Source organism: Microcaecilia unicolor, chromosome 3 (assembly GCF_901765095.1).
Source record: "Microcaecilia unicolor chromosome 3, aMicUni1.1, whole genome shotgun sequence".
Classification (NCBI taxonomy): domain Eukaryota; kingdom Metazoa; phylum Chordata; class Amphibia; order Gymnophiona; family Siphonopidae; genus Microcaecilia; species Microcaecilia unicolor.
The window spans coordinates 487,782,759-487,808,764 of NC_044033.1; the positions used below are offsets into that span (position 1 = coordinate 487,782,759).

At 40.8% G+C, this 26,006-nt stretch overlaps 1 protein-coding gene across 1 annotated transcript in view; it reads left to right on the forward strand.

Moving 5' to 3' along the window:
• Positions 1 to 17,172, forward strand: part of TTK (TTK protein kinase) — a 171,754-nt gene extending 154,582 nt beyond the window's left edge. Inside the window, exons 20-22 of the mRNA XM_030199069.1 lie at positions 6,110 to 6,200; positions 7,852 to 7,946; positions 15,594 to 17,172. Coding sequence (XP_030054929.1) covers positions 6,110 to 6,200; positions 7,852 to 7,946; positions 15,594 to 15,677 — 270 coding nt within the window. The 3' untranslated portion in view covers positions 15,678 to 17,172. The remainder of the gene's footprint in view (positions 1 to 6,109; positions 6,201 to 7,851; positions 7,947 to 15,593) is intronic.
• Positions 17,173 to 26,006: the final 8,834 nt, after the last annotated feature.

Below are 26,006 nucleotides of genomic sequence, written 5' to 3' on the forward strand. Positions count from 1 at the left end.
TATTTTTGGAAAGAGTAAACAAGCGATTCACCTCTACCCGTTCCACTCCACTCATTATTTTATAGACCTCTATCATATCTCCCCTCAGCTGTCTTTTTTCCAAGCTGAAGAGCCCTAGCCACTTTAGCCTTTCCTTCCCCTTTGTCATTTTTGTCACCCTTCTCTAATCCTTTTATAATTCCACTATATCATTTTTTATACTACAAATTACTCTCTAGTAACCGTTTAAACTTTTTTTTTTTAATTTCTTTATTAATGAGTCAATATAATCTTCCTAAAATTAAATCCATTCCCTTAACCCATAGTTACACCAAACCTATCCATACACACTCACATTCACCAACACATTTAAAATTGCACACAATTCTCCAAAATACTATTACAATACAACATTAAATAACATATATCTGGCGATATTTTGCATCAATATGTGATCATAGTTCTTTTAGTCACTTATCAATCCAGTGCTCTGAAGTCTCCCACCAGAGCAACCTTCCTCCAAATCACTTTCAATGAATCAAAATCATCAGCTTGTGGAGTAATAATATTCTTTCTTCCAACAGACCATCATAATATCAGTGATAAATCATGAGCAGTCAATGATGATGTCAGTCATAAATATCCAAGATGTCCATCTTCACTGTTAACAATATCTAATGTTCCAGATATATATATTTTTTTGAAATCATTATTGCACTTCTTTTTAGAGTTTCACTCTTTCATATTCTTTTGGTATTCCACCATACGACCAGGACCCAACATGCTCATGTTTCGCTATAAAAGCGTCATTAGGGGTCTTGAATTTGGCTCATCCAGGTGGTGAGGTAGTTGAATACCAGCAATGCGATGGCGAGCTCAACTGCTCTCCCAAACGCATGACCTTAGGAGGCTCCGATCATCTCTCAATGCAGCTGCTAGTTAGCTTCATGATCACCGCCTTGTTTTGAATTTCCACAAAAACAATTGCTTGCTGGATCACTAGCAGTTGGTGTTGCCCTTCTTTGACCTCTACCCTTCTGGGTAACCAAATTACTTTTTCTTCTCTTTAAATATCTCAGCATGTTCATCAATCAATTGCTCTCTTTTCAGCCTCAGGTCTCATATATCATACAGTGATGATTTGGGGCTCTTTGCCAATTCTGCTCAATTTGCGCATACTTCATCAGTCAGGTCAACTCTCTCTTCTCTATTGCCACATTACTACATGTCTTGATTATTGCAATACATAAACAACAATAGGTCCAAATGCTGGAATCCAAATATACCACACACACAAAGCAGCAATGATAAGTCAGCAGCTATTTCTTAAAATCCTTTAATAGGTTAGAAGACAACCTTATAGAGGGTGGAAATACCAAGTCCAAAATACTTGTTGAACTAATGAACTAACACAGAAAGTCCAAAATACTTTCTAGTGAGGTGATTAAATTTGCAGATGACACAAAAATATTCAAGGTTGTTAAAACACATTTGGACTGTGAAAAGTTGTAGGAAGACTTTAGGAAATTGGAAGACTGAGCGTCCAAATGGCAAATGAAATTTAATGTAAACAAATGCAGTGATGCACTTTGGGAAGAATAATCCGAATCATAGTTAATGCGAGGTGTCATTGTAGACCAGTGTTTTCCAAGTTTTCAGAATATCCACAATGAATATATATGAAAGAGATTTGCATATAATGGAGACAGTGTATGTAAATCAAGTTCATGCATATTCTTTGTGGATATCCTGAAAATCTGACTGGCAAGGAGTACTCCAGGACTGGACTTGGGGAAACACTGTTGTAGACAATATGCTGAAATCTTCTGTCCTGTGTGAGGTGGCATCCAAAAAAACATACAGGATGCTAGGAATTATTAGGAAAGGGATGGTAAATAAGACCAAGAATACCATAATGCCTCTATATCGTTCCCTGATGTGATCTCACCTTGAGTAATTGCGTTCAGTTCTGGTTGCCATATCTCAAAAAGATATAGTGGAATTAGAAAAGCTCCAAAGAAGAGCGACCAACATGATAAAGGGAATGGAAGTCCTCTCATAGGAGGAAAGGCTAAAGAGGTTAGGGCTCTTCAGCTTGAAAAAAGATACAGCTGAGGGAAGATATGACTGAGGTCTTCAAAATCCTGAGTGGTGTAGAACAAGTAGAAGGGAATCAATTTTTTTTTTTACTCTTTCAGTAAAGTGGTGTAGTAGCCATGTTAGTCCACTTTTATGTTTAATTTCTTTATTAATTTTTCATAATTACAAAGACATAAATCTTTGACGGATATACCAATATTACATAAGCCTACTATGTTTCAAAACACAAAGAAATCATATTTATACAAGAAAGAATATTGGGTCTTTATAGTCCACAAAAATGGGGGATCCAAGGTTTCAACACTGGAAGTTGAATTTTTAACAACAAAATTATAACAAGGAAATATGAGTAGGTGGTTATCCTATATCTTTAGTCCAACTAATTCTATCGGTCAGTCTTCTTGGTATCTTGCATATCCAAAAAGGCACACAACTGTTCTGGCTCATAGAATATATATCTATTTTCTTTAAAAGTAATCCAACACTTGCAGGGAAATCTCAGCTGAAAGGAAGCACTAATCAACAGAGTTCTTTGTCTCATTTCCAAAAATTTCTTCCTTCTATATTGTGTCCAGCGGGAGATATCGGGAAAGATTAGTACTTTACTTCCCAGAAATTCAGGTTTAATATTTTTGAAGTATAAACGGAGCATCGCTTCTTTATCTTGCAAAAACACAAATGTAACAATTACAGTTGCTCGTGTTTTAATTTCTTCTGTAGTTTGCTCTAAAAAACCTGACAAATCCAAGGTCTCAGAAGAAACCTCTCGTTGGTCCAATACTCCTTGTGGAGAGGTCAACTGTGACTTCTTTTTAACTCCTAGGTAATATATTTTTTGTAATGGAGGAAGAGATTGTTCTGGATATTTGAATATTTCTTTCAGGAATTTATTAAACATTTCTCTAGCAGACATATAATTTGTCTGAGGAAAATTTAACATCCGGATATTTAAATTCCTCACTGAGTTCTCCAAGTTTTCAATTTTTCTATTATATAACATTCGATCTCCTACCATCTGTGATTGTTGCTCCTTTATTTTGGCCAAATCTCCTTCCAAAGTTACATGTTTAGAGGAAATAATTTCAAATTTATCTTTTATTTCTTGCGTTGTAAAGTTCAAAGAGGCAGAAATAAACACAGTACAAACCTTATGCATTGCCTCAAGCGCTGACCATATAGATTCCAGAGTTACCTCTTGGGGTTTCACCAAAGGTTGTATTTTCATGGCTTGCAATGAAGTTTCCTCACCGGAGTCAGCATTCTGGCTCCCCTCCATTGATGTTTCTCTTCCTGCCACGCTTGGAGGCTTATTTTCAAAGCACTTAGCCTCCCAAAGTTCCATAGAAACCTATGGAACTTAGCCTCCCAAAGTGCTTTGAAAATATGCCTATTGGTGATCTTTCCCCCACCTCTTCGATAGCAGCTGACGCCATTTCCCTCGACGGGATCTGCCGCCCCTTCGAGTTATCGCTTTCCGCACTCGGAACTCTGACACCGTCGGGTTGTGGCGGTGGGGGAGTAGTTGGGCCTAATGGGCTGAGCGAAGTCTCGCCCTCCAAGCCAGGACTCTTCCCGGTCGCGGCTAAGGATTTGCTCGTCGGTGTGGACACCATATACGCTGCGATGGAAAGTTGACCAGCAGAGACAGGTTGTTGCCTTGGGAGGGGAAGTCCCTTTGGTTTACCTTTTCTCTTAGGCATTTCAGCAGGTAATAAGTAATTTAGTTAGTATAAGAAGAGAGCGTTCCATCCATGCGTCCTACCCGATCGCCATCTTGGATCCCATCCCATGTTAGTCCACTTTTAAAGGTAATATATAGAAATAAATCAAAACACAGAAAAGAAAATAAGATACCTTTTTTGTTGGACTAACAATACATTTTTCGATTAGCTTTCAAATGTAACTCTTCTTCTTCTTCTTCAGATCAGAAATAAGCAAATGTTGACATATATCAGAATATATAAGTGAAACATAAAAGTATTCCATTAACAGTCTCACAGGAAGAGAGAGGGGTAGGTTAGGTGAGAAACAGGGAGAGATGGATGGCTGATAATAGAGTGACAAAGTAGAATTTTATGGTTTATAGTGGGATAGAAAGCCCAGATCTTTAAGTCCTATCTGTTAGGTGTCAAGATATTTCATTATTTTGACTTCAAAGGTCTTACATTCCTAGATTGTCCTAAAATTTCCTTTTAGTATTCATACCATAAGATCATTGATGCAGTGTTCTGGTTTTGTAAAGTGGTGTCCCACAGAGGTGGCATCCTTGTTAACACTGGAATGTTTAATATTGTGTTTATGTAAATTGAGCCTCATCTTTAGCATTGGAGGGTTTCTGTGTATGAGATTCTCTTGGTCAGAAGGGTGTATGTGGTTCTGGTCATATAGGTATTCTTTACCTTAGCTGTACTCCTTGTCTTTCCCTCCTTTGCCCCCTTGTATTCTCCCACTCCCGTTTCTTTCACAGCTTCATTTCACATTGGTTCCTCCATTTCTCACTGCAGTTACAACAGGGCTTCTATGCTAGCAGGTATTGATCCCCTGTTTGTACACTGCTACTTTTTTGGTGGTGGCATTGCTCCTCTGATCATGGCAGGGCTTGGCTTTCCTGCCAGCTGTGGTTCATAGGTTGTTCTTAAAGCTGTTGCTTAATCCATATGCATCTGTTTACACACATGCAAATAGATATGGGTAGGCCATCGGACACTCAGACATACTCCTAGATTGGCAAGCTCTCCTCAACAGGCTACCAAGAGACCAACATGCTATCAACAGTATCAGACCTTAAGAAGAATAACATTAATAATTGTCAGTATCAAGCAACTATTCTGTACATTGCATGGAGAAAGAAGATCTTCAAGTACCAATATACACAATTGTAGACCAGGAGCATGTAGCAAAAATATTCAAAAATATTCCTAATTGTCTTGGGTGCAACTGGCTTAATAAAAAAAAAATATACAATTTTCCAAGTGTGTCATATATTAGATTCTATCAACTCCAGAAGGAAACTCTTTAGTTGAATGGAAGTAATTAGGAAAGCACTAGCAGCAAACATGAGAGACCGAGATCATGTCTGACATATCCTGGCTTAGGAGTGAAGTTCAGTACTGTCATGGTACATGCAATATTAGTTCATTTGGAGATACTGCCACTGAAAACTACAAATTTTAAATTGTTTAAGATTTCTTTTGTGTTCAGTCTAGTCACTTCTGCATTGGCAGCCTGTAGTCTAGGCCTGGAAAAGGAAAGGAGCTCCATTAATATAAACTGGGTACCCTCCAATGATTCAGCTAGCCCTGTTTCCCTGGTATACTTGGTGGCACTTCAAATAAAGCTAAGTTCACTTCCCCATATACCCTTTCCTTCATTCTAGCTAACCTTAACCTTCACCTGCCTTTCTTACCATTGAGCCTCTACTAGGTTCAAGCAGCGCAACTCTAACTTTGCTTGCAATAACTTCAAAGCAAGCAGTGCCCAAACTCCTATGCAGTTCTTGCAATCTTGTAAGAATGAGAAGGGCGTTTGGGCACTGTACATCTCAAACTAGCTGAGATGCATGGCAGTAGAAAGCAGAATAGTTCTGGAGAAGGGTGGGGGGGGAGTGTTTTGCAAATAGTTCTTATGGTGTTAGTTCTAGCTGAAAGGCCTGCTGTTGAATGATGGCTGCACAATGTACGTTTCCCATCATTCAACAGCTGCTTTTAACATAAGAGGATGTATTATGAAGTACTTGGAGCAGGGATGGTATAAAGTTTAAAAAAGAAACAAAATGTTAGACTCTAATGAGCCACCTTTTGTCCTTTCTTAATCCACTATAGGGTGCTCACTCTCTTGATCACTTAAGATGTTCTTTTTTTTCTTTTTCTTTCTTTTTTAAAGATATTTCAGAGAGAGATTTCGGATGTTCAGCATTATTCCACTGTGTTCCAAACTGTTAATACTATATACTACGCATTCTTTTCTGTTACTTAGTCCACTAGTGTGAGCTGGTTATTATTTTCCAACTATTGTTTTGTTTTGGTCATAGAAATGTTTGGTGAGAAATTACAAACAGAGAATATCTATTCCTGAACTCTTGGTACATCCTTATGTGCAAATCCAACCACATTCACAGCCAGGTAAATGCTTGCTTTCCCATTTCATTTTTGCATTCTCTCCTGATCAGCGCTTGTCATGTGATCTGTATTGCATGTAGGACATAAGAGCTTTCCCAGGAGGCCTTTGAACATACACCAGAGTTTGCAATAGAAGTACTGCTTTTCAGTTTCTTGATTTATCTGCAGCCGTCTACATGCAATTCAGAAGCAGTCTCAAGACACAATTATTTAGGAAATTTGTCCTGAATGCTATTGAATTATATTTTAAAGTAATGATATTATATTGCTTTAAGTGTTGTTGTTATATTAGATCTTTGCGTTATGCTCAAAATGTTACTTATTTTGCTACTACTGTTGTATGTTCCTGGTGACTGCCCAGCTTCTCTAAAAATGTAATCCACGTAGAACTGAGGGCAAGATGCACTAAACTAAATGAGGCTTCAACGAGCCTTTAACGAACAGTTTTCCTACCCTGGCATGCATTAAAGCCCAATTTCCGACGACGGTAGCAGAAAACGAAAACGGAATGCAGATGAGCAAATTGTGTAGAAACCCTATTGAAATGAGATGCACTAAAGTTTTCCACTTGCCCTAACGCTGGAAAGCTACTGGAAAGCTACTTAAATGTCAAAACAAAAAAAAAATCGCAAAGGGAAAAAAAGGATCGGGAGGGGGCAACGGCGCTCGTCAGGAGCGTCCTTTATGGACGGCCTTGCCCCCTCCCCCCGCCCGAGGTCGCCGCTGCTCCCCGCTTCCCAAAAATCAAAACTTTAAGCTGCCCCCTCCTCCCTTCCTCTCTTCTCCTCTCTTTCTCCCCAGCTCCGCCTCCCGCCGCCCCCCCCCCCCCCAAGGTTGTTGCCGCCGCTCCCCCCCTCCACCGGGCCCCCCTCTGTCTTACCGGGCCGACGCAGCGCCTCTCACCTCTGTGTGCATGCGTTTCCTACTCCGCTACAGGGGATTGCACCAGATTAGCGAAATTTTGATGCATCCGAGTTTTGAATACCGCACCGAACATTTCTGAGGTGTGTTTTTAGTGCATTCTTCGTTTTTCAAAATTCAGTAAGCACTTTTACGTTTTAGATTCTTTTACATTTGGTTGATGCATCTTGCCCTGAGAGTTGACAGCAGAATATAATTCACACTAATGTAATGTAATTATGGACCGTGGGGTGAAGTGGGGGAGGGAAGAAAGAAAGAGAGATATTGGACCTGGAGGAGTGGGAGTGGGCAGATAGGAGGAAAGGGGGGAGAGAGATGGAGAGATGCTGGACAGTGGGAGAGAGGGAGGAAGGAGAGAAAGTTTGAGGACTGGAGATATTGGTCCTTTAATCATTCGATTACTCACAGTTAAAAAAGTTTAATCAAAATGCAGCCCTAGTACTATCAGTGTACTAGGTTAAGTTCCAAACAGCTATTGCCACATAACTTGAGCATGTAGAATTCTATAAATTGAAATTATTTCCCATAGTAAATAACACAGTATTTTTATTTTAAGCTTTGTATGAATATAAATGTGTTTATAATGTAAAAACAGTGCTTGTTCTGGAAGTGGTAATTAAAAGTTGCATTTTGTGTGTAACTGTACGTTAACATCAAATCTCAATGTATAAAAACACAATCTAATATTACTACATTTAAATAACTGTATATAATTAAATTTTGTGTGTTGCAGAGAGCCAGGTCACAGCAGGATCAGAAGAAGTGAAGCGCATCCTTGGCCAGCTTATCTGTCTGAACTCTCCAAATTCTATTTCTAGAGCAGCTAGGGTGAGTTTTATTTTGTTTTGTTCTGGCATTTAAACAGATAAAATGTTTTTAATTAGCTCTTTTCCAGATAGCTTAGGCAATGCCAAACAAGCAGGATCTGAACCCTGGTCTCTTAGGTTCCAGTATGTTTAACCACTAAACCACCTGCTGCCTTTGCTCAAAGATAGTGCATTAAAATACTGTACTTCAGATGAAAGCTAGGGTATAGCCTTGCACAAATTAATGGTGATCTTAGTGTACATACTTACAGATAATAGAAGTTACACCTTGCTGAGGACTTGTTTAGTGAAATATTAGTTGTAGTAACTTGTTGTACAGTAACTGTATATATTACAGAAAAAATGTTGCAATTGTGTTTACTAAAACAAAACAAGTATGCCATATATAACGAGTTTCAATTTCTTCTCTTCCCCAGTGGCCTGTTCTCTCTGTAACACTTGTACATTATTCTGCTATATCTACTGGTATTTTGTAAACCATCTTGATATGAATTTGGCAGTATAACAAATTTAAAAAGTAGTTTGCTCAGAATATATTTTGTATGAAGCACATCTCTATTTCCCCTTCTTCCCAGTAATCTGACACTCTTCAGTTGGATCATGTTAGACAGCAGAATAATTTCAAGTAGTTGGTCCATTACTAACATTTTCCCTTGCAGGTAGCCTCAACTTCAGTATTTATAGTGGTGCTGCCACCACTTTATTAAGGTGTTTAATTTTCATTAGCAAAACTGTTAAAAGCCTTCTTAGGAACATCTCACATTATAGAGCTCTGTCTCTCTGCTCAGATCTTTATACTCAAGCCAAATTAGTGGTGGTATTGTACTTTCTCCCTTTTGTATTGCTGCATGGTGGACATATTGAATAGCTACCCACAAGTTTGCAAGGTGTTCTGTTTCCTCAGGGTCCTCCTGCAACCAATTTTGAGAAAACACAAGTGCTTGACCTGCAAATAAGGAAAAGGGTCTCTGGAAAGCAGATGATACTGCTCCTGAAGATCTAAAAGTATCAAACCTGCTTGCTCCCAGAGAAAGAAAATACAGCTTTCCCTCCCTACTGCAAATATTGATTCATATTGGATTTGGAGAAGGAAGAGACCCTGATCCCATTTCCATAATGTTTACACACCTTGAAACAAATACCCAGTAAATGTCTCATCAAGTGGTTGTCATTTCGAATTCTAGAAAGCTGACCTCCAATTGTAATCCAGAGTAAATGTCTAAAGGGAAAATCTAGAAATTGTGCTTGTTCCAAACTTGCACCCGCTTTATTGGGGCTAAGTTCCCACTCTAATAACTGGTGTAGCTGGGCTACCCATTAATACTGAATTGGGAACAGCTCTCCCCACCCCCATTCCACCCTCTGTCACTTAAACTGTTTAGGTAATTGAGGCTGCTTTCCTTCCCCACCCCCCACCCCCACAAAAAAAAATACTGTTTGGTCACCACTGAGATGATTACAAAGAGCTTCTGTATTCACCTTGATAAGATTACCCGTATGTACTACACTTCACAGACGCTGGAAGGATACTGTTTGGCAATGGACAAAAAAGTGAGGACAGCTAAATGAGGAAATCAGGAAGTCTTTAATGACAACAGCTAAGTTTTCCTGTAGGATACTGTTTGGCACCATGAAAGAATTAGGAAGAGCACTACCAGGACAGGATTAAAAGAATAGGGATGGAAGGGAAGACAGGAGTTGCGGAAAACTAGGGGATCTTGAATGAAAGAAGTGGAGGAATTCCAGACTTGGGGGGAGGGGTGTTCCTACCCCTACCTCTTCCAGCCCTCCATCTCTCATCCGTGCTCCTCATTTAGCCTGTCTTTTTCACTTTTAACAAATAGCTATCCCCCTCCCTACCCACCCACATTGCAAACCCACTACACACATATCCTGATTATTTGTCTAACCAAGTAGGTTTTCCCTCCATAGAAATATCTCATTGTAGTTGACTCAGTTCAGTAGTGGGGACCTGTGTGGGGAGAGTTTGGAACAATAATAACAACTGAGATAAAATGTTCACTTTTATAACTGCAATGCGACCCCCACCAGGAAAGCCACAACTTTCCCAAATCCATTCAGATCTGTTGCAATATCTTCCCCTAATTGCTCTGGTACAAGTGGGTTAATTGTCTTAGAATCTATATATAAGTGTTGACATACTGGGACAGACTGAAGGTCCATCAAGCCCAGTATCCTGTGTGCCAAATCCAGGTCACAAGTACCTGGCAAGATCCCCAAACAGTACAATACATTTTATGCCTCTTATCCTAGAAATAAGCAGTGGATTTTCCCAAGTCCATTTTAATAATGGCTTATGGACTTTTCTTTTAGGAAGTCATCCAAACCTTTTTTGAACTCTGCTAAGCTAACTGCTTCCACCACATTCTCTGGCAACGAATTCCAGAGTTTAATTATACGTTGAGTGAAAAAATGTTTTCTCTGATTCGTCTTAAATTTACTACTTTGTAGCTTCATTGCATGCCCCTTAGTCCCAAGTATTATTGCAAAGAGTAAACAAGCGATTCATGTCTACCCATTCCACTCCATTCAGTATTTTAAAGACCTCTATCCAGTGCTGTAGAGAGGGCGGCTGACTCCCGGGGCGGGTCGCAGCTGCTCACCCCCCCCCCCTCCCCCGGTTGCAGCACGGCGTCTCCCCCCTTCGGCGCGCACCCTCCCCCCCCCCCCCCCCCCCCGGAGCGCATTCTTACTTGAATTAGGAAGCGAGGGGCGGGTGAGAGGGCCAATCCGCCCCCGAGTGCACGTCGTTGGGAGCTGCGTCAGCTCCGCTGGTTCCTTTTTCTCTCTGCCCCGGAACAGGAAGTAACCTGTTCCGGGGCAGAGGGAGCAGGGAACCAGCGGAGCCGACACCCCCCAGCGACATGCACCCGGGGCGGACCGCCCCACCCCCCTTCCTACGCCACTGCCTCTATCATAACTCCCCTCAGCTGTTTTTTCTCCAAGTTGAAGAGCCCAAGCCGTTTCAGCCTTTCCTCATAGAGTACTTTCTAATTCCACTATATCTTTTTTGAGATGCAGTGACCAAATTGCACACAGTATTCAAGCTGCGGTTGCACCATGGAGCAAAACAAAGGCATTATAACATCCTCATTTTTATTTTCCATTCCTTTCCTAATAATACCTAACATTCTATTTCCTTTCTTTGTCACCGCAGCACACTGAGCAGAGGGTTTCAAAGTATTTTCAACGATGACTCCTAGATCCTTTTCCTGGTCGGTGACTCCTAACGTGGAACCTTGCATCATGTAGCTATAGTTTGGGTTCCTCTTTCCCACATGCATCACTTTGCGTTTGCTCACATTAGGCATCATCTGCCATTTGGATGACCAGTTGCCCACTCTCCCAGTTTCCAATGGTCATCTTGCAATTTTTCACAATCCTCTTGCGATTTAACAACTTTGAATAACTTTGTGTCGTCAGCAAATGTAATTACCTCACTAGTTATCCCCATATCTAGATCATTTATAAATATGTTAAAAAGCAGCGGTCCCAACATAGACTCCTGGGGAACCCCACTATCTACCCTTCTCCATTAAGAATACTGACCATTTAACCCTTCTCTGTTTTCTATCCTTTAACCAGTTTTTAATCCACAATAGAACACTACCTCCTATCCCATGACTCTCCAATTTCCTCTGGAGTCTTTCATGAGGTACTTTGTCAAACGCCTTTTGAAAATCCAGATACACAATATCAACCAGCTCACTTTTATCCACGTGTTTGTTCACCCCTTCAAAGAAATGTAATAGATTGGTGAGGCAAGATTTCCCTTCACTAAATCCATGTGACTAAATCATTAATCCATGCTTTTGAATATGCTCTGTAATTTTGTTCTTTAAGTCTCTACCATTTTGCCCAGCACCAACATCAGACTCACCGGTCTATAATTTCCCGGATCTCCTCTGGAACCTTTTTAAAAAATTGGCATTACATTGACCACCCTCCAATCTTCCGGTATCATGCTTGATTTTAAAGATAAATTTACATATTACTAACAATAGACCTGCAAGTTCATTTTTCAATTCTGTCAATACTCTGGGATGTATACATCATTCGCTCCACTAAGGACTGCGTCTAGAATTGTTCTTCCTCCTTTTTGGCTCCAGATCCAGCTGCTACATAAAGCAGTCCTTGATTCCATCAAGGAATTTCACCTCTCTAGCATGCAATGATGTTACATTTATCCTGTCAATATTAGGGTAATTAAAATCACCCATTATTATTGTGTTTCTCAGTTTATTAGCCTCCCTAATTTCTGATAATATTTCTACATCTGTCTCTTCATACTGGCCAGGTGGACGGTAGACTCCTATCACTATCCTTTTCCCCTTTACACATGGAATTTCATTCCATAGGGATTCCAAGATGTGTTTTGTGTCCTGTAGCGAATCTCCTCCCTGGCCCATTTAAAAGGAAAGGACCATTGCAGCAACTCTTCTCCACCCCACCCCCACCAGTTGTTATACACAATTCTGATTTGTCAAAATTCACTTTAAAACTAGAAACATAGCCATAATCTTTCAATTCCTGTAAAATAATTGGTAATTGCAACTAAGAGGAAGAAACATAAAAGAGAACATTGTCTGCAAAAAGTGATATTTTATTTTGGCTACCCCCTCCCACTCGATACCCCCCATTATCCCTAATCCTTTGGGCCAAGGATTCTATGGAAAGAGCAAATAACAGTGGGGATAAGGGGACACCCCTGCCTAGTCCCCTGTTGGATAGGGAAAGCTTCTTTGAAGCCCCCATTTATTTTAATACGGGTGAAGGTGACTCATAGAGCTTGTGGATCCATAAACAAAAACACACTTCCAAGCCCACCTTCTGTAAAACCTGCCATAGGAAGGCCCAACTGACCCTATCAAAGGCCCTTTCTGCATCTAGAGCTAACGAAGCCAATTTAGACTGGGTCAGCTGAACCTCCCACAAGACATTAAGGGTACATCTTATATTGTCTGCTACGTGATGCTTCAGGACAAATCCAGATTTATCCATTTGGACCTGATTAGGTAATGCCCAGGCTCCAGGCAAAATGCTGGGCTAGAATTTTTGCAGTCAACTTCATATCTATATTTAAAAGTGAAATGGGCCAATAAGATACACAAACTGGAGGGTTTTTTCCCAGTTTCAGCAATAGAGATATTCCCACTTCAGTCGTCGTAGGGGGTAAGTGATTGCCAGATTAAAGACCATTACTAACCCTGCAAAACAGGGGGCTCGAGTCCCCCACATAAAGTTTATAGAATTTTGAATCAAACCCATCTAGCCCTGGGGCCTTTCCACTTTTTAACTGTTTAACTGACCAGTGCACCTTCAGAAGAGAGATCAGAGATTCTAGCTGTTCTTTGTCTTCAGTTGATAAAAAGGGCAATGTAATACTTTGTAAGTACTGGACAATGTCCTCCTCTGTCCCACCCTTCTCACCCCCATAAACAGTCCTATAATAATGTAGAAATTCATCACTAATTTCTTTATCCGAATAATGCATGATATCCCACTTATCCTTTATCTTCTGGATAGTTTGCAGATCTCTCGCAGTTGTCTTACTAGCATAGTACTTGATTTATTGCCATATTCAAAAAAAATTTTGTTTAAGCCTCTTTCTCATGAAATCAATTTTCTCAAGTTGTAATCTGCTTAATTCAGTCTGAACTTTGTCTAATTCCTGTAATAGCCGTGGTTGAGACTGGGTTTTATGCTGACTTTCCAAAGAACAGATATTCTCATAAGGAGAGGACCTCTTTGTCATAGATTTGCTTCTTCCATGCACCCAACTTGATTAAATGGCCACTCACCACTGTTTTGAGGGCATCCCACAAAAACCTATCATTAACTGACCCATTGTCGTCATCCTGCATATAACTTTGAATAACTCCCCTAATATACTCACAGACAGATCTGCACCTAGAAATTTTCATTAAGCCTCCAGAAGCCCTGAAAGCACTTCCCCTCCCAAGGGTCGACCTCTAACCAAATGGGCTTGTGTATAGGTTTGATATGGGCATCTTGTTCCTGTCCCCAGAAATTTCTGTTGCACCACAGTTAGTCAATACATGTATAAGTGTCTCTGAAATGTGAATAGAAAGTATAATTTCTCTGAGCAGGATGATGCAAATGCCAAGCATCCACTAATTCTAACCCTCACAACCAAAGCCATTAAGGCTTTCCTGTGAAACGCATCATACCCCCCTCCTCAGTTTGAATTATCTACATTCTCATCAAGCACAATGTTATAGTCCCATCCCATTGATACAGTTACATAGTAACTGCAAGTTTTGGCCATCACTTTTGCTTGTTTTTCCAAAGTCAAAGCATCGTCTGCATCACTCGAACATAAATAACTGTTCAATTCATTAACAATATCCTTCAAAGGAGTTCCATAAGTCACTCATAAAACTGTTAACATCCATTTTCATTCTTTTGGAGGAGGGCTCTTCCACAGATGTGACGCTTTCTGGGAATGTGGATTTTGGAGTATCCTGAGTTGATGGATTTGAGCCTCCCATTTCGATCTGGTTTTAGTACAGCCTTCGAATCCCGGTTACCTGTGTTTTTACATCACTTGGGAATTGGATTGTCTTTCAGACATGGGTGTAGAAAAGAACCAATACTGTGTAGTGGATGAACAGGAAAATAAGTATCAAGTGTTGAAAATGCTCCTTGATGCCAGCAACAGTGGATTAATCTGTTGCAGGTAAAACTAAGATGATTGAGCAACTGGGCACATGATGGAAGGATGTTGCAGATGGTAGGAGTCTGATCAACAGACGAGATTCTTGTTGCTTCATCAAAGGCAGAAAAGACACAAATGATGTTATTTAACAATGCTTCATTTAAATCCAAAAGCAGCTTCTGCAGTTTATCATTGAATTTGCCAGTTGTCTTAAGATGTGTTTTACATATTGATACCAGCATTTTATAGATGCTATTAAATCTAGTGGGAAAAGCCTGTTTAAGGCTAGTCTCGAGCTTTTAGAGAATGACATGAGGACAAAGCTTGCCCCCATCCCCGCAGGCTCTGTCCTTGATGCCACGTTTAACTGTGTTCCCTATCCCCTTGTCATTCTCTAGTGCTCACAGAGGGCCTGAAGCACAGAAGTTACGGGGCCAGCCCCAATCGTTTTTGACCAGCTCCAGCCAGTTTACCGAGCACAGTATTCGGGGGGGGGGGGGGGGGGGGGGGCGATGCACAAAAGGGTGGAATCGCATGCAAATGCACAGAAACAAACTGATTAGTATTTCAATATGCATTCTGTGGAATGCACAGCTGTTTACAAGCGATGCACAGCCAGGACTGCAAAAGCCACGGGTAGCACACGTTGTTCCAAGCATGCGCAGAGCAGCCACGCTTAGCAATTGACTGTTCTGTGCATGCGCACCTTAGCACCTTTCCCCCTACTGAGCTGCTCGCTGTTTTTGCATGATATTTCTTTTGAGAATTGCGTGCTATTTTCACCTCAGTAATTTTTACTAGGTGGAAATAGCGAGCGGTTCTTTCCAGGGACCATTGTGCATCAGCCCCAGAGTCTCTTTAGGGGAATATATTGTATGGTAGGTTGTAGTGACGCTGTTTACATTGCCATCTCTATATATGGTGTTTTGTTTTGTTTTTTTGTTTCAGAGTTTATATGAACAGTGCAACAGTGGCAAGATCCTGGATGTAGCTGCAGTTGCAAAAGACAGCCAAGCATGGACAATGAAATGAGCCTGTGAGTTCTGTTATTGGAAAGAAATCCTGGATAGATAGTTTTGTTGCTGACCAGTAGTTGGCATTAAGTTGCTTGCCGTTCTCACTTGGTGTGTATACTATAAAACAGATGGGAAGACCACTTCTGTGAAAGAAGAAGTAGTTTCTATATCAAGGCTGAAACCGGTTGAGGAAATGCTATCCTGCTTCGTATGGCTTTCCAATAAGACAAAAGAAGCCATCATGAAATTCAGAATTCAGGTGATCTTTTCAGGAGCTGTTTTGTGGGAGAATCATCTTGTGCAGGAACTAACGGCCTATAAAGGGGACTGTATTCAACAGCAGCCTGGCATAAGAAACACAAGATGGTCCCTCTTCAGCTTTTAACTTATTTTTCTGTTCTCTTTTGTGGCGTGTTTGGTAAATATTAGTTGAAAAATTGTATATAACAGTTACAATCACAACAAAGGTGAATACTTGTTTAAAAAAATCTTGCCACTACACTGAATTGTTAACACTGCTCAAGTGATATATGTACAGATCATTTTTAGGATCAAGACAAATATAATTAAAGATCACCATTAGTGTGTTAATTTTTTGCAAGTCTTTATTAATGTATAAGACCTTTATAACTAGTATAGGTGTAAGGCTTTAAACTTGACCTATCACATATAGCATTACAAAAAATTCACAAATACTCATCCAGTAACAATAAAATTATTACTTAAATAAGAAATAGCTCTTCTTAAACATACCTCAAAGGTGGTTAAATGTTTTTCAATACCTTTAGATGTTGGTATTACTAATGCAGAGTTTTCTCACTTGTATTTTTAGGGCGTGTCTTTCCCTTAAGGTTTGGGGATGTTTAACTATATAGTACTACTGTAATTTCCCTAGATTTTGTTGAAATTTAAATATCAAGAATGAGGCATAGTTACAAGTACAGATTAGGAGAGAGGCTTAATTAAAATTGTACAATTACTTTAAAGTATTTTCACATAACATTATTTTGTGTTGTCATTTGATTTTACTTTGATAATGGCTACATTCAGAGCTATAAGAATATAATGTGGGAATTACATGACTACCTGGATGATAATCCCGTTAATGGATGCAAAATGTATATTATCGATGGCTCTCTGGGCTTTGGAAATGCTGTTCTGAGTAGTTTTCAGGGTTATTACCCCATTCTGCTAGACAACTTTTGTTATTACTGCTTCATCATTTTATTCTGTTGGTCAAATAGCTGTTTTGCACCTTTTGAAAGCTATAGTTGTACAGTCTGCGTTTGTTTTTTAGGCAGCAAAAATGTATGTAGTTGGTATACTGCCCTTGTATTTGCTCAGTTTTTCTTCAGTGTTGATACTGTTCTCTACCTGGGTGTCAGTCTAGCAATACTCAGTTGATGGGTGCCAGTGTTAGTTTGACTTCATATTAAGTTGGGAGTTGTATTTCTCAAGTGCCTGTAGAACTGACCAGGAATATAAGAAAGAGCTGAAAAAAATCTGGCACATTTTGCATTTAATTTATTTTATTAAAATATGCACAAAACTATTACCCTTAAAAATAGTCTTCCCATCTGTTTCCCATTTCTAAAACGTTTCTCCAGTTTGAGATTTGTTTTTCTTCCCATATGAAGACAAAGGAGGCAGCATTTGGGGGGGGGGGGGTGGCAGCAGCTTATTTTAAAGGTAGGTATCTGGGTCTGTGTCGCAGATGGGTGGGAAGAAAGGTGACAGTGGTGGATAGTACGATGTTGATCAACCAGTCTCCTGCAGTTCTGTGGCATGGGACACATCCAGCAGAATTATTGGAAGACTAGAGTGTGACCTTGTGGATGTGCTTTAGGTTATCATTTCTTGTCCAGCTGATCATACATCTGTTGGACACATATTGCCAGTTAAAACAATTGAGTTAAGGCACTCGATCATCTGAGCACAAATTTTCTTTACAAAAAAGTTTTGAAGCAAATACATATTATATTGGATCATTCAGTGTGAGAGCTAGTAATTTGTATTAATGTTATAAAGACCCTCATCTATTGTACACACATTATTACAACGCCTAACAATTCATGTTCACAGATTGAGAGTTACATAAGTACGTAAGTATTGCCATACTGGGACAGACCAAAGCTCCATCAAGCCCAGCATCCTGTTTCCAACAGTGGCCAATCCAGGTCACAAATACCTAGCAAGATCTCATAAAAGTACTAAACATTTTATAGTGGATTTTCCCCAAGTCCAACTTAATAATGGTCTATGAACTTTTCCTTTAGGAAGCCGTCCAAACCTTTTTTTAAAACTCTGCTAAGCTAACCGCCTTTACCACATTCTCCGGCAACGAATTCCAGAGTTTAATTACACGTTGAGTGAAGTAAAAGTTTCTCTGATTCGTTTTAAATTTACTACTTTGTAGCTTCATCGCATGCCCCCTAGTCGTAGTATTTTTGGAAAGCGTAAGCAGACACTTCACATCTACCCTTTCCACTCCACTCATTATTTTATAGACCTCAATCATATCTCCCCTCAGCTGCCTTTTCTCCAGGCTGAAGAGCCCTAGTCTCTTTAGCCTTTCCTCATAGGGAAGTCGTCCAATCCCCTTTATCATTTTCATTGCCCTTCTCTGCACCTTTTCTAATTCCACTATATCTTTTTTGAGATGCGGCGACCAGAATTGAACACAATATTCGAGATGTGGTCACACCATGGAGCGATACAAAGGCATTATAACATCCTCATTTTTGTTTTCCATTCCTTTCCTAATAATACCTAACATTCTATAAATTGCTTTCTTAGCCACAGCAGCACACTGAGCAGAAGGTTTCAACGTATCATCAGTGACGACACGTAGATCCCTTTTTTGGTATCTGAGTCCTAACGTGGAACCTTGCATGACGTAGCTATAATTCGGGTTTCTCTTTCCCACATGCATCACTTTGCACTTGCTCACATTAAACGTCATCTGCCATTTAGACGCTCAGTCTCCCAGTCTCGTAAGGTCCTCTTGTAATTTTTCACAATCCTCCCGCGATTTAACCACTTTGAATAACTTTGTGTCATCAGCAAATTTAATTACCTCACTAGTTACTCCCATTTTCTAGGTCATTTATAAATATGTTAAACAGCAACGGTCCCAGCACAGACCCCTGGGGAACCCCACTAACTACCCTTCTGCAATGAGAATACTGACATTTAACCCTACTCTCTGTTTTCTATCTTTTAACCAGTTTTTAATCCACAATAGAACCCTACCTCCTATCCGATGACTCTCCAATTTCCTCTGGTGTCTTTCATGAGGTACTTTGTCAAACACCTTCTGAAAATCCAGATACACAATATCAACCAGCTCACCTTTATCCACATGTTTGTTCACCCCTTCAAAGAAATGTAGTAGATTAGTGAGGCAAGATTTCCCTTCACTAAATCCATGATGACTTTGTCTCATTAATCCATGCTTTTGAATATGTTCTGTAATTTTGTTCTTTATAATAGTCTCTACCATTTTGCCCGGCACCGACGTCAGACTCACCGGTCTATAATTTCCCAGATCTCCCCTGGAACCTTTTCTAAAAATAGGTGTTACATTGGCCACCCTCCAATCTTCTGGTACCACACTTGATTTTAAGGATAAATTACATATTACTAACAATAGCTCCACAAGTTCATTTTTTAGTTCTATCGGTACTCTGGGATGAATACCATCCGGTCCAGGAGATTTGCTACTCTTCATTTGTAGAACTGCCCCATTACATTGTCCAGGTTTATAGAGAATTCATTCCATTTCTCTAACTTGTCAGCTTCAAATACCATTTCTGGCAACGGTATCTCACCCAAATCTTCCTCGATGAAGAAGAATTCTCTCTGCTACTGCTTTGTCTTCCCTGATTGCCCCTTTTACTCCTCGGTCATCTAGCGGTCCAACCGATTCTTTTGGCAGCTACCTGCTTTTAATATACCTAAAAAAGTTATGTGTTTTTGCCTCCAGTGCAATCTTTTTTTCGAAGTCCCTTTTAGCCTTATGCTGTTTCTTATTATTTTCAGTCGGTTCCTTCTTCCATTTTCTGAAGGATTTTCTTTTAGCTCCGATAGCTTCCTTCACCTCACTTTTAACCATGCCGGTTGTCGTTTTGTCTTCCATCCTCCTTTTTTAATACGCGGAATATATTTGGCCTGGGCTTCCAGGGTGGTGTTTTTGAACAGCATCCACGCCTGATGTAAATTTTTGACCCTCGTGGCCGCTCCTCTTCTTCATCTGGATTGTCAAGGAAACCAGAAATGTAAGAAGGAAATTTTTGGGTTAATCTCACTTTTCAGTACATCTGTATCTTACCTCAGAAAGATGACCCCTCGAATAAGAAATTCATTTCTTAAGTGTCTGAACCAGAAAGGTCACTACTATGATCAGTCCATGGTTGTAAAATTTTTGCCTACCTTTTGCTCCTAGATTATAACTCTGCAGCATTTTATCCAATATGGTGTCCCACAAGTACATTTGGATTAATAGAAATTGATTTGATAGAAAGATCCTGCTCTTTAAGATGGGAAAAGAAGTAGACAGTAAAATTAATGCATCTTGAGTCATCAATTGCTGAGTTCTCATCTTCCTAAATTGTTAAATAATTCATCTGTCCACCATGGGAAAAGGATTTTTAATAATTCTGGGGACACAGCTTAAAATAAACTGGGATTTAATTTGCATATTCTGTCAGGATTGGCTGGAGACCAGTGTCTACTTTGTGTCATATATTTTGACAGACTGAAAGCTTTTATGGATGGAGAGCTTAGGTAAGACTAACTTGTTCTACAAAGTATGTTCACCCATTGTGTTATTTCAAAAATATTCTCATTTTGTTTCCCTGTATTCTACAATCTGAGTTTATTTTGAGCAGTGTCTAGCTATGTGTGTATGTTAGATACATTTAGAGGTCAACCAAATTTCAATTTTGGATTCAGCACCAAAACCGACCCAAAAACCAGGTTCAGGTTTCCACCAAAAATTCCTGTGCATTTTTGGCGGAAACCCTAAACTAGCTCCGCTATTGCTGTAATCCAGCCTCCCTCCCACCCAGCCTGACAGAAAATGTGTTCTCCCTCCCCCCCCCCCCCCCAGGCCCTACCTTGTAAAGGCCGTGGTCGTGTAGCAGTGTCTTTGGGAGTATGAAAGAGATTTGCATATACTAGAGGCAGTGTATGCAAATCAAGTTCATGTATATTCATTATAGATATCCTGAAAACCTGAATGGCAAGGGGTACTCTAGGCCTGGACTTGGGAAACACTGTGCTACAGCAATCCAGACCAGTGGGTTGTATACCCCTACTAGAGATGGAGGCAGTGAAGCTGAACAATCCAGGATCATCACCAGTTTAACGAGTGTTGCAGCCTGGAATTGGTCAGTATGTGAATGCCAAAGCTGCTACTTGCTGCAGAAAAAAACATACAGTGGTGGAAATAAGTATTTGATCCCTTGCTGATTTTGTAAGTTTGCCCACTGACAAAGACATGAGCAGCCCATAATTGAAGGGTAGGTTATTGGTAACAGTGAGAGATAGCACATCACAAATTAAATCCGGAAAATCACATTGTGGAAAGTATATGAATTTATTTGCATTCTGCAGAGGGAAATAAGTATTTGATCCCCCACCAACCAGTAAGAGATCTGGCCCCTACAGACCAGGTAGATGCTCCAAATCAACTCGTTACCTGCATGACAGACAGCTGTCGGCAATGGTCACCTGTATGAAAGACACCTGTCCACAGACTCAGTGAATCAGTCAGACTCTAACCTCTACAAAATGGCCAAGAGCAAGGAGCTGTCTAAGGATGTCAGGGACAAGATCATACACCTGCACAAGGCTGGAATGGGCTACAAAACCATCAGTAAGACGCTGGGCGAGAAGGAGACAACTGTTGGTGCCATAGTAAGAAAATGGAAGAAGTACAAAATGACTGTCAATCGACAAAGATCTGGGGCTCCACGCAAAATCTCACCTCGTGGGGTATCCTTGATCATGAGGAAGGTTAGAAATCAGCCTACAACTACAAGGGGGGAACTTGTCAATGATCTCAAGGCAGCTGGGACCACTGTCACCACGAAAACCATTGGTAACACATTACGACATAACGGATTGCAATCCTGCAGTGCCCGCAAGGTCCCCCTGCTCCGGAAGGCACATGTGACGGCCCGTCTGAAGTTTGCCAGTGAACACCTGGATGATGCCGAGAGTGATTGGGAGAAGGTGCTGTGGTCAGATGAGACAAAAATTGAGCTCTTTGGCATGAACTCAACTCGCCGTGTTTGGAGGAAGAGAAATGCTGCCTATGACCCAAAGAACACCGTCCCCACTGTCAAGCATGGAGGTGGAAATGTTATGTTTTGGGGGTGTTTCTCTGCTAAGGGCACAGGACTACTTCACCGCATCAATGGGAGAATGGATGGGGCCATGTACCGTACAATTCTGAGTGACAACCTCCTTCCCTCCGCCAGGGCCTTAAAAATGGGTCGTGGCTGGGTCTTCCAGCACGACAATGACCCAAAACATACAGCCAAGGCAACAAAGGAGTGGCTCAGGAAGAAGCACATTAGGGTCATGGAGTGGCCTAGCCAGTCACCAGACCTTAATCCCATTGAAAACTTATGGAGGGAGCTGAAGCTGCGAGTTGCCAAGCGACAGCCCAGAACTCTTAATGATTTAGAGATGATCTGCAAAGAGGAGTGGACCAAAATTCCTCCTGACGTGTGCAAACCTCATCATCAACTACAGAAGACGTCTGACCGCTGTGCTTGCCAACAAGGGTTTTGCCACCAAGTATTAGGTCTTGTTTGCCAGAGGGATTAAATACTTATTTCCCTCTGCAGAATGCAAATAAATTCATATACTTTCCACAATGTGATTTTCCGGATTTAATTTGTGATGTGCTATCTCTCACTGTTACCAATAACCTACCCTTCAATTATGGGCTGCTCATGTCTTTGTCAGTGGGCAAACTTACAAAATCAGCAAGGGATCAAATACTTATTTCCACCACTGTATATACCAAACCAAGGAATCCCCCACAAAAGCAACCCTCTCCTCTAGAAACACTGATCACTTAATTCAAGCTAACTGCATGCAAGGCAGATGACCAAATAATTTCTCAAACCCAAAGTCTTCCAAGTTAGGCCCTGGACTGGTCTTGCAAGAATCAAGACTAGGAAATTATCAGATAAGACCAAATTTCACCTTCCTTTTCATCCTGCTATACCAGCCCATACAAACAGGATGAACAGAACAGAAGAAAGACAAAGCCCTCTTCCAACACTGCTCTGACAAAGGTACTATCATCTCTGGTCCAGACATCAATCTTGTAATGCCTTACGAAGGAATGCAGTGATGACATATCAATGCTCTATAGATATCTTCAAGAGCTACTATTCAGGCCTCCACCTAGGTCACTTCAGATTGTGTTTAGTGAACTTCAAGTCCCTCCAGTAATTCCTTTTAGTTGAGAAAGTGCATCACTTCTATTGCCTTTTTAATCCAGCACACCAGCAAAGACTGAGGACCCGATGCACAAAGCATACCTGCCTGGAATGTTTGCTTTAGACAGGTTATGGCCTGTCTAAAGCAAACGTTGTTTTATTTTTTTTTATTGTTACATTTGTACCCCGCGCTTTCCCACTCATAGCAGGCTCAATGCAGCTTACAGCATGTAATGCAGAAGGAGGTTCTGTTTCCCTTTTAGTGTTCCCTGTAGCAGCTGATTACTCTATGCAAATGCATTACAACAAGGTCATTAGTTCTGAGCAACACACAGACCTGAGTGCCTATCTTTAATGTGCAAATTTTTACTGTACAGCCCACCAAACAACACAGTTTATCAGACTTTCTGAAAGAATTTTACTTCCAAATAGCAAATAAGCACTCTACAAACATCCAGTTTATGGAGCTCCTTTCCAACCCTTTCTTGGAGCTCTTTGAAAATGCTGGGAGAGAAACATCTGATGTCAACGGTGAAAAAAACACTATAGGTAGGTACAACAGTACCGTGCACACACAAACAGTCAACAAATAGAGAGCCCTCTCAGAAAAGGGCCTGCAATTCTGAGACCGTTCTGGCTGAGCAAATAGCCACCAGCAACTCTGTCTTTAACAAGAGATCCTTTAATAAGGCTTGCCACAGAGGGTCAAAAGGAGAACCAGCCAAAATGTTCAGCATCATGTTAAGGTCTCACACACTGCCTGTATAGGCAACCAAATATGTTTGACCTCATGTTAAAAAAAAAATGCTAAAGAAACTGCATTTATCTTACCTCTGAAACAAAAGAGGGCCACCACTTTAACCCTGAGGAAACTAAGCACCAGCCCCTAGTCTAGGCCTATCTGCAGCCATGCAAAGATGGAAGATATATCTAACCACTAAGAATATAAACAACACTCCAATACCAGAAGAGACCCTATACATATGGCAAAAGACATAGAATTCCTGCGGGCTTTCAGCAAAGTTGACAGACACTGAGTAACCGTTGTGCTTCATATGATACCTTTCAAGAGTCAAGCCCTAAGCCAGAAGAGATCTGAGTTCTTCATGAGGACTAGCCTCTTCCTCAGAAGACCTGGACCCCTCGGCAGTAGCACCAGAACTTGTAAGTATGTGAATGAATCGGATCACATACCAGGAATATTGAGGCCAATTTGGAGCCATTAGGATGACCAGGAACAGATGCTTTGCAATCCTGCAAAGACTTAGCCAATCAGAGACCACCATGGGAACACAGAGTGGCTCTCACCTGGGTCTGCAACAGCTCATCAATGTCTGCTGCTTTCTCTTCTTTCCTGAGGCTGAAGAAGTGGGAACATTTTGAATTCTGCCAAGTGACCACTAGGTTGCAGAATGCAGCTCTCCAACACATCACCACCAGTTCAATGGCCACGATATCCAGCTCCACACCACCACCAGCTGAATGGCCACAATACCCAGCTCCCACTCCTGAATTGATGAGCTGTCTGGGGAGGAAGTTCATCTGGATTTTGTTCATTCCTGCAAACTTCATTGCTGATATTGCTGTTTGGTAAGCCTCTGGCCAGCTGCAGAGCTAGCTTTTCTTCAGCTCCAGAGCTAAGCTCCTGATTCCTCCCTGCTTGTTCATATATGTTACTGTGGTTGCATTGTTGGACATCACTTTGCCCTGCACCAGCAAGAGAAACTGTTTCAGGGCTTGGCGAATGGCTCTTGCCTCTAAGCAGTTATATCATGTAGCCTTCTGCATGCACCAGTACCCCTCCACAACTGGCCTAAGCAAAAAGTCATCCAGACTCACATTGGTGATCACTACCACCAGGGCCAGAGGGTCAAGGGCACAACCCTCAGAAGTTGACTAGGGAGGTAGCTCCAAGCTAGCTGCTTCCTGACAGTTGAGGAGTGGTAGACTAGCCTATAACACAGTTACCTTTTGTATAGATGCATAGACCTGATGTGAAGTCAGCCTTGAATGTTCTGTCATAATACTGGATAAGTGCAGTCACCTCAGCGCAGATATTACTGAGGCTGCTGCCCCTTAGCACTAACCTACCCAGTGATTGTCTGTGTTTTTTCTCTGCATTACAGAGGCTCTGGCCTGAGAGTACAGATATTACATTAGCCTCTTAGTGCAGGTTAAAAAAAAACGTTCACATCTGTACAAATCATAATACTTCCTCAGCTCAAGAATTGTACTAATAATGCGGTGAGAGGGGAGAGGGTGCCTAGCATTTTTCTGTACAGTTAATGTAGAGACAATATACTTCACATTAACTATATTGCAGATAATACTACTACTGCTTAACATTTCTAAAGCGCTACTAGGGTTGCGCAGAGCTGTACAATATAACATAGAAGGACAGTCCCTGCTCAAGGAGCTTACAATCTGAAGGACAAATGTACAGTCAGTCAAGTTGGGGCAGTCTAGATTTCCTGAATAGGTATAAAGGTTAGGTGCCAAAAGCAACATTGAAGAGGTGGGCTTTGAGCAAGGATTTGAAGACGGGTAGGGAGGGGCTTGGCGTAAGGGCTCAGGAAGTTTATTCCAAGCATAGGGTGAGGCGAGGCAGAAAGGGCGGAGCCTGGAGTTGGTGGTGGTGGAGAAGGGTACTGAGAGGAGATAGCGAAGATGTAACTTACCACCTAATTTTTCTTTTTATCTTATAGTTGCATTTATAATGAACAAACAAACATGCATGAGGGATAAAATCATGTGCATAAAACAAACATTACAAAAGGAAAACCAGATATTCATAGTTTTCATCAAGAACATATTAAAGCACACCAGCTTCTTATAAATCCATAATAAAAGGTGAGGAAAACCCCATAAAGAATTAAAGCTGCTAT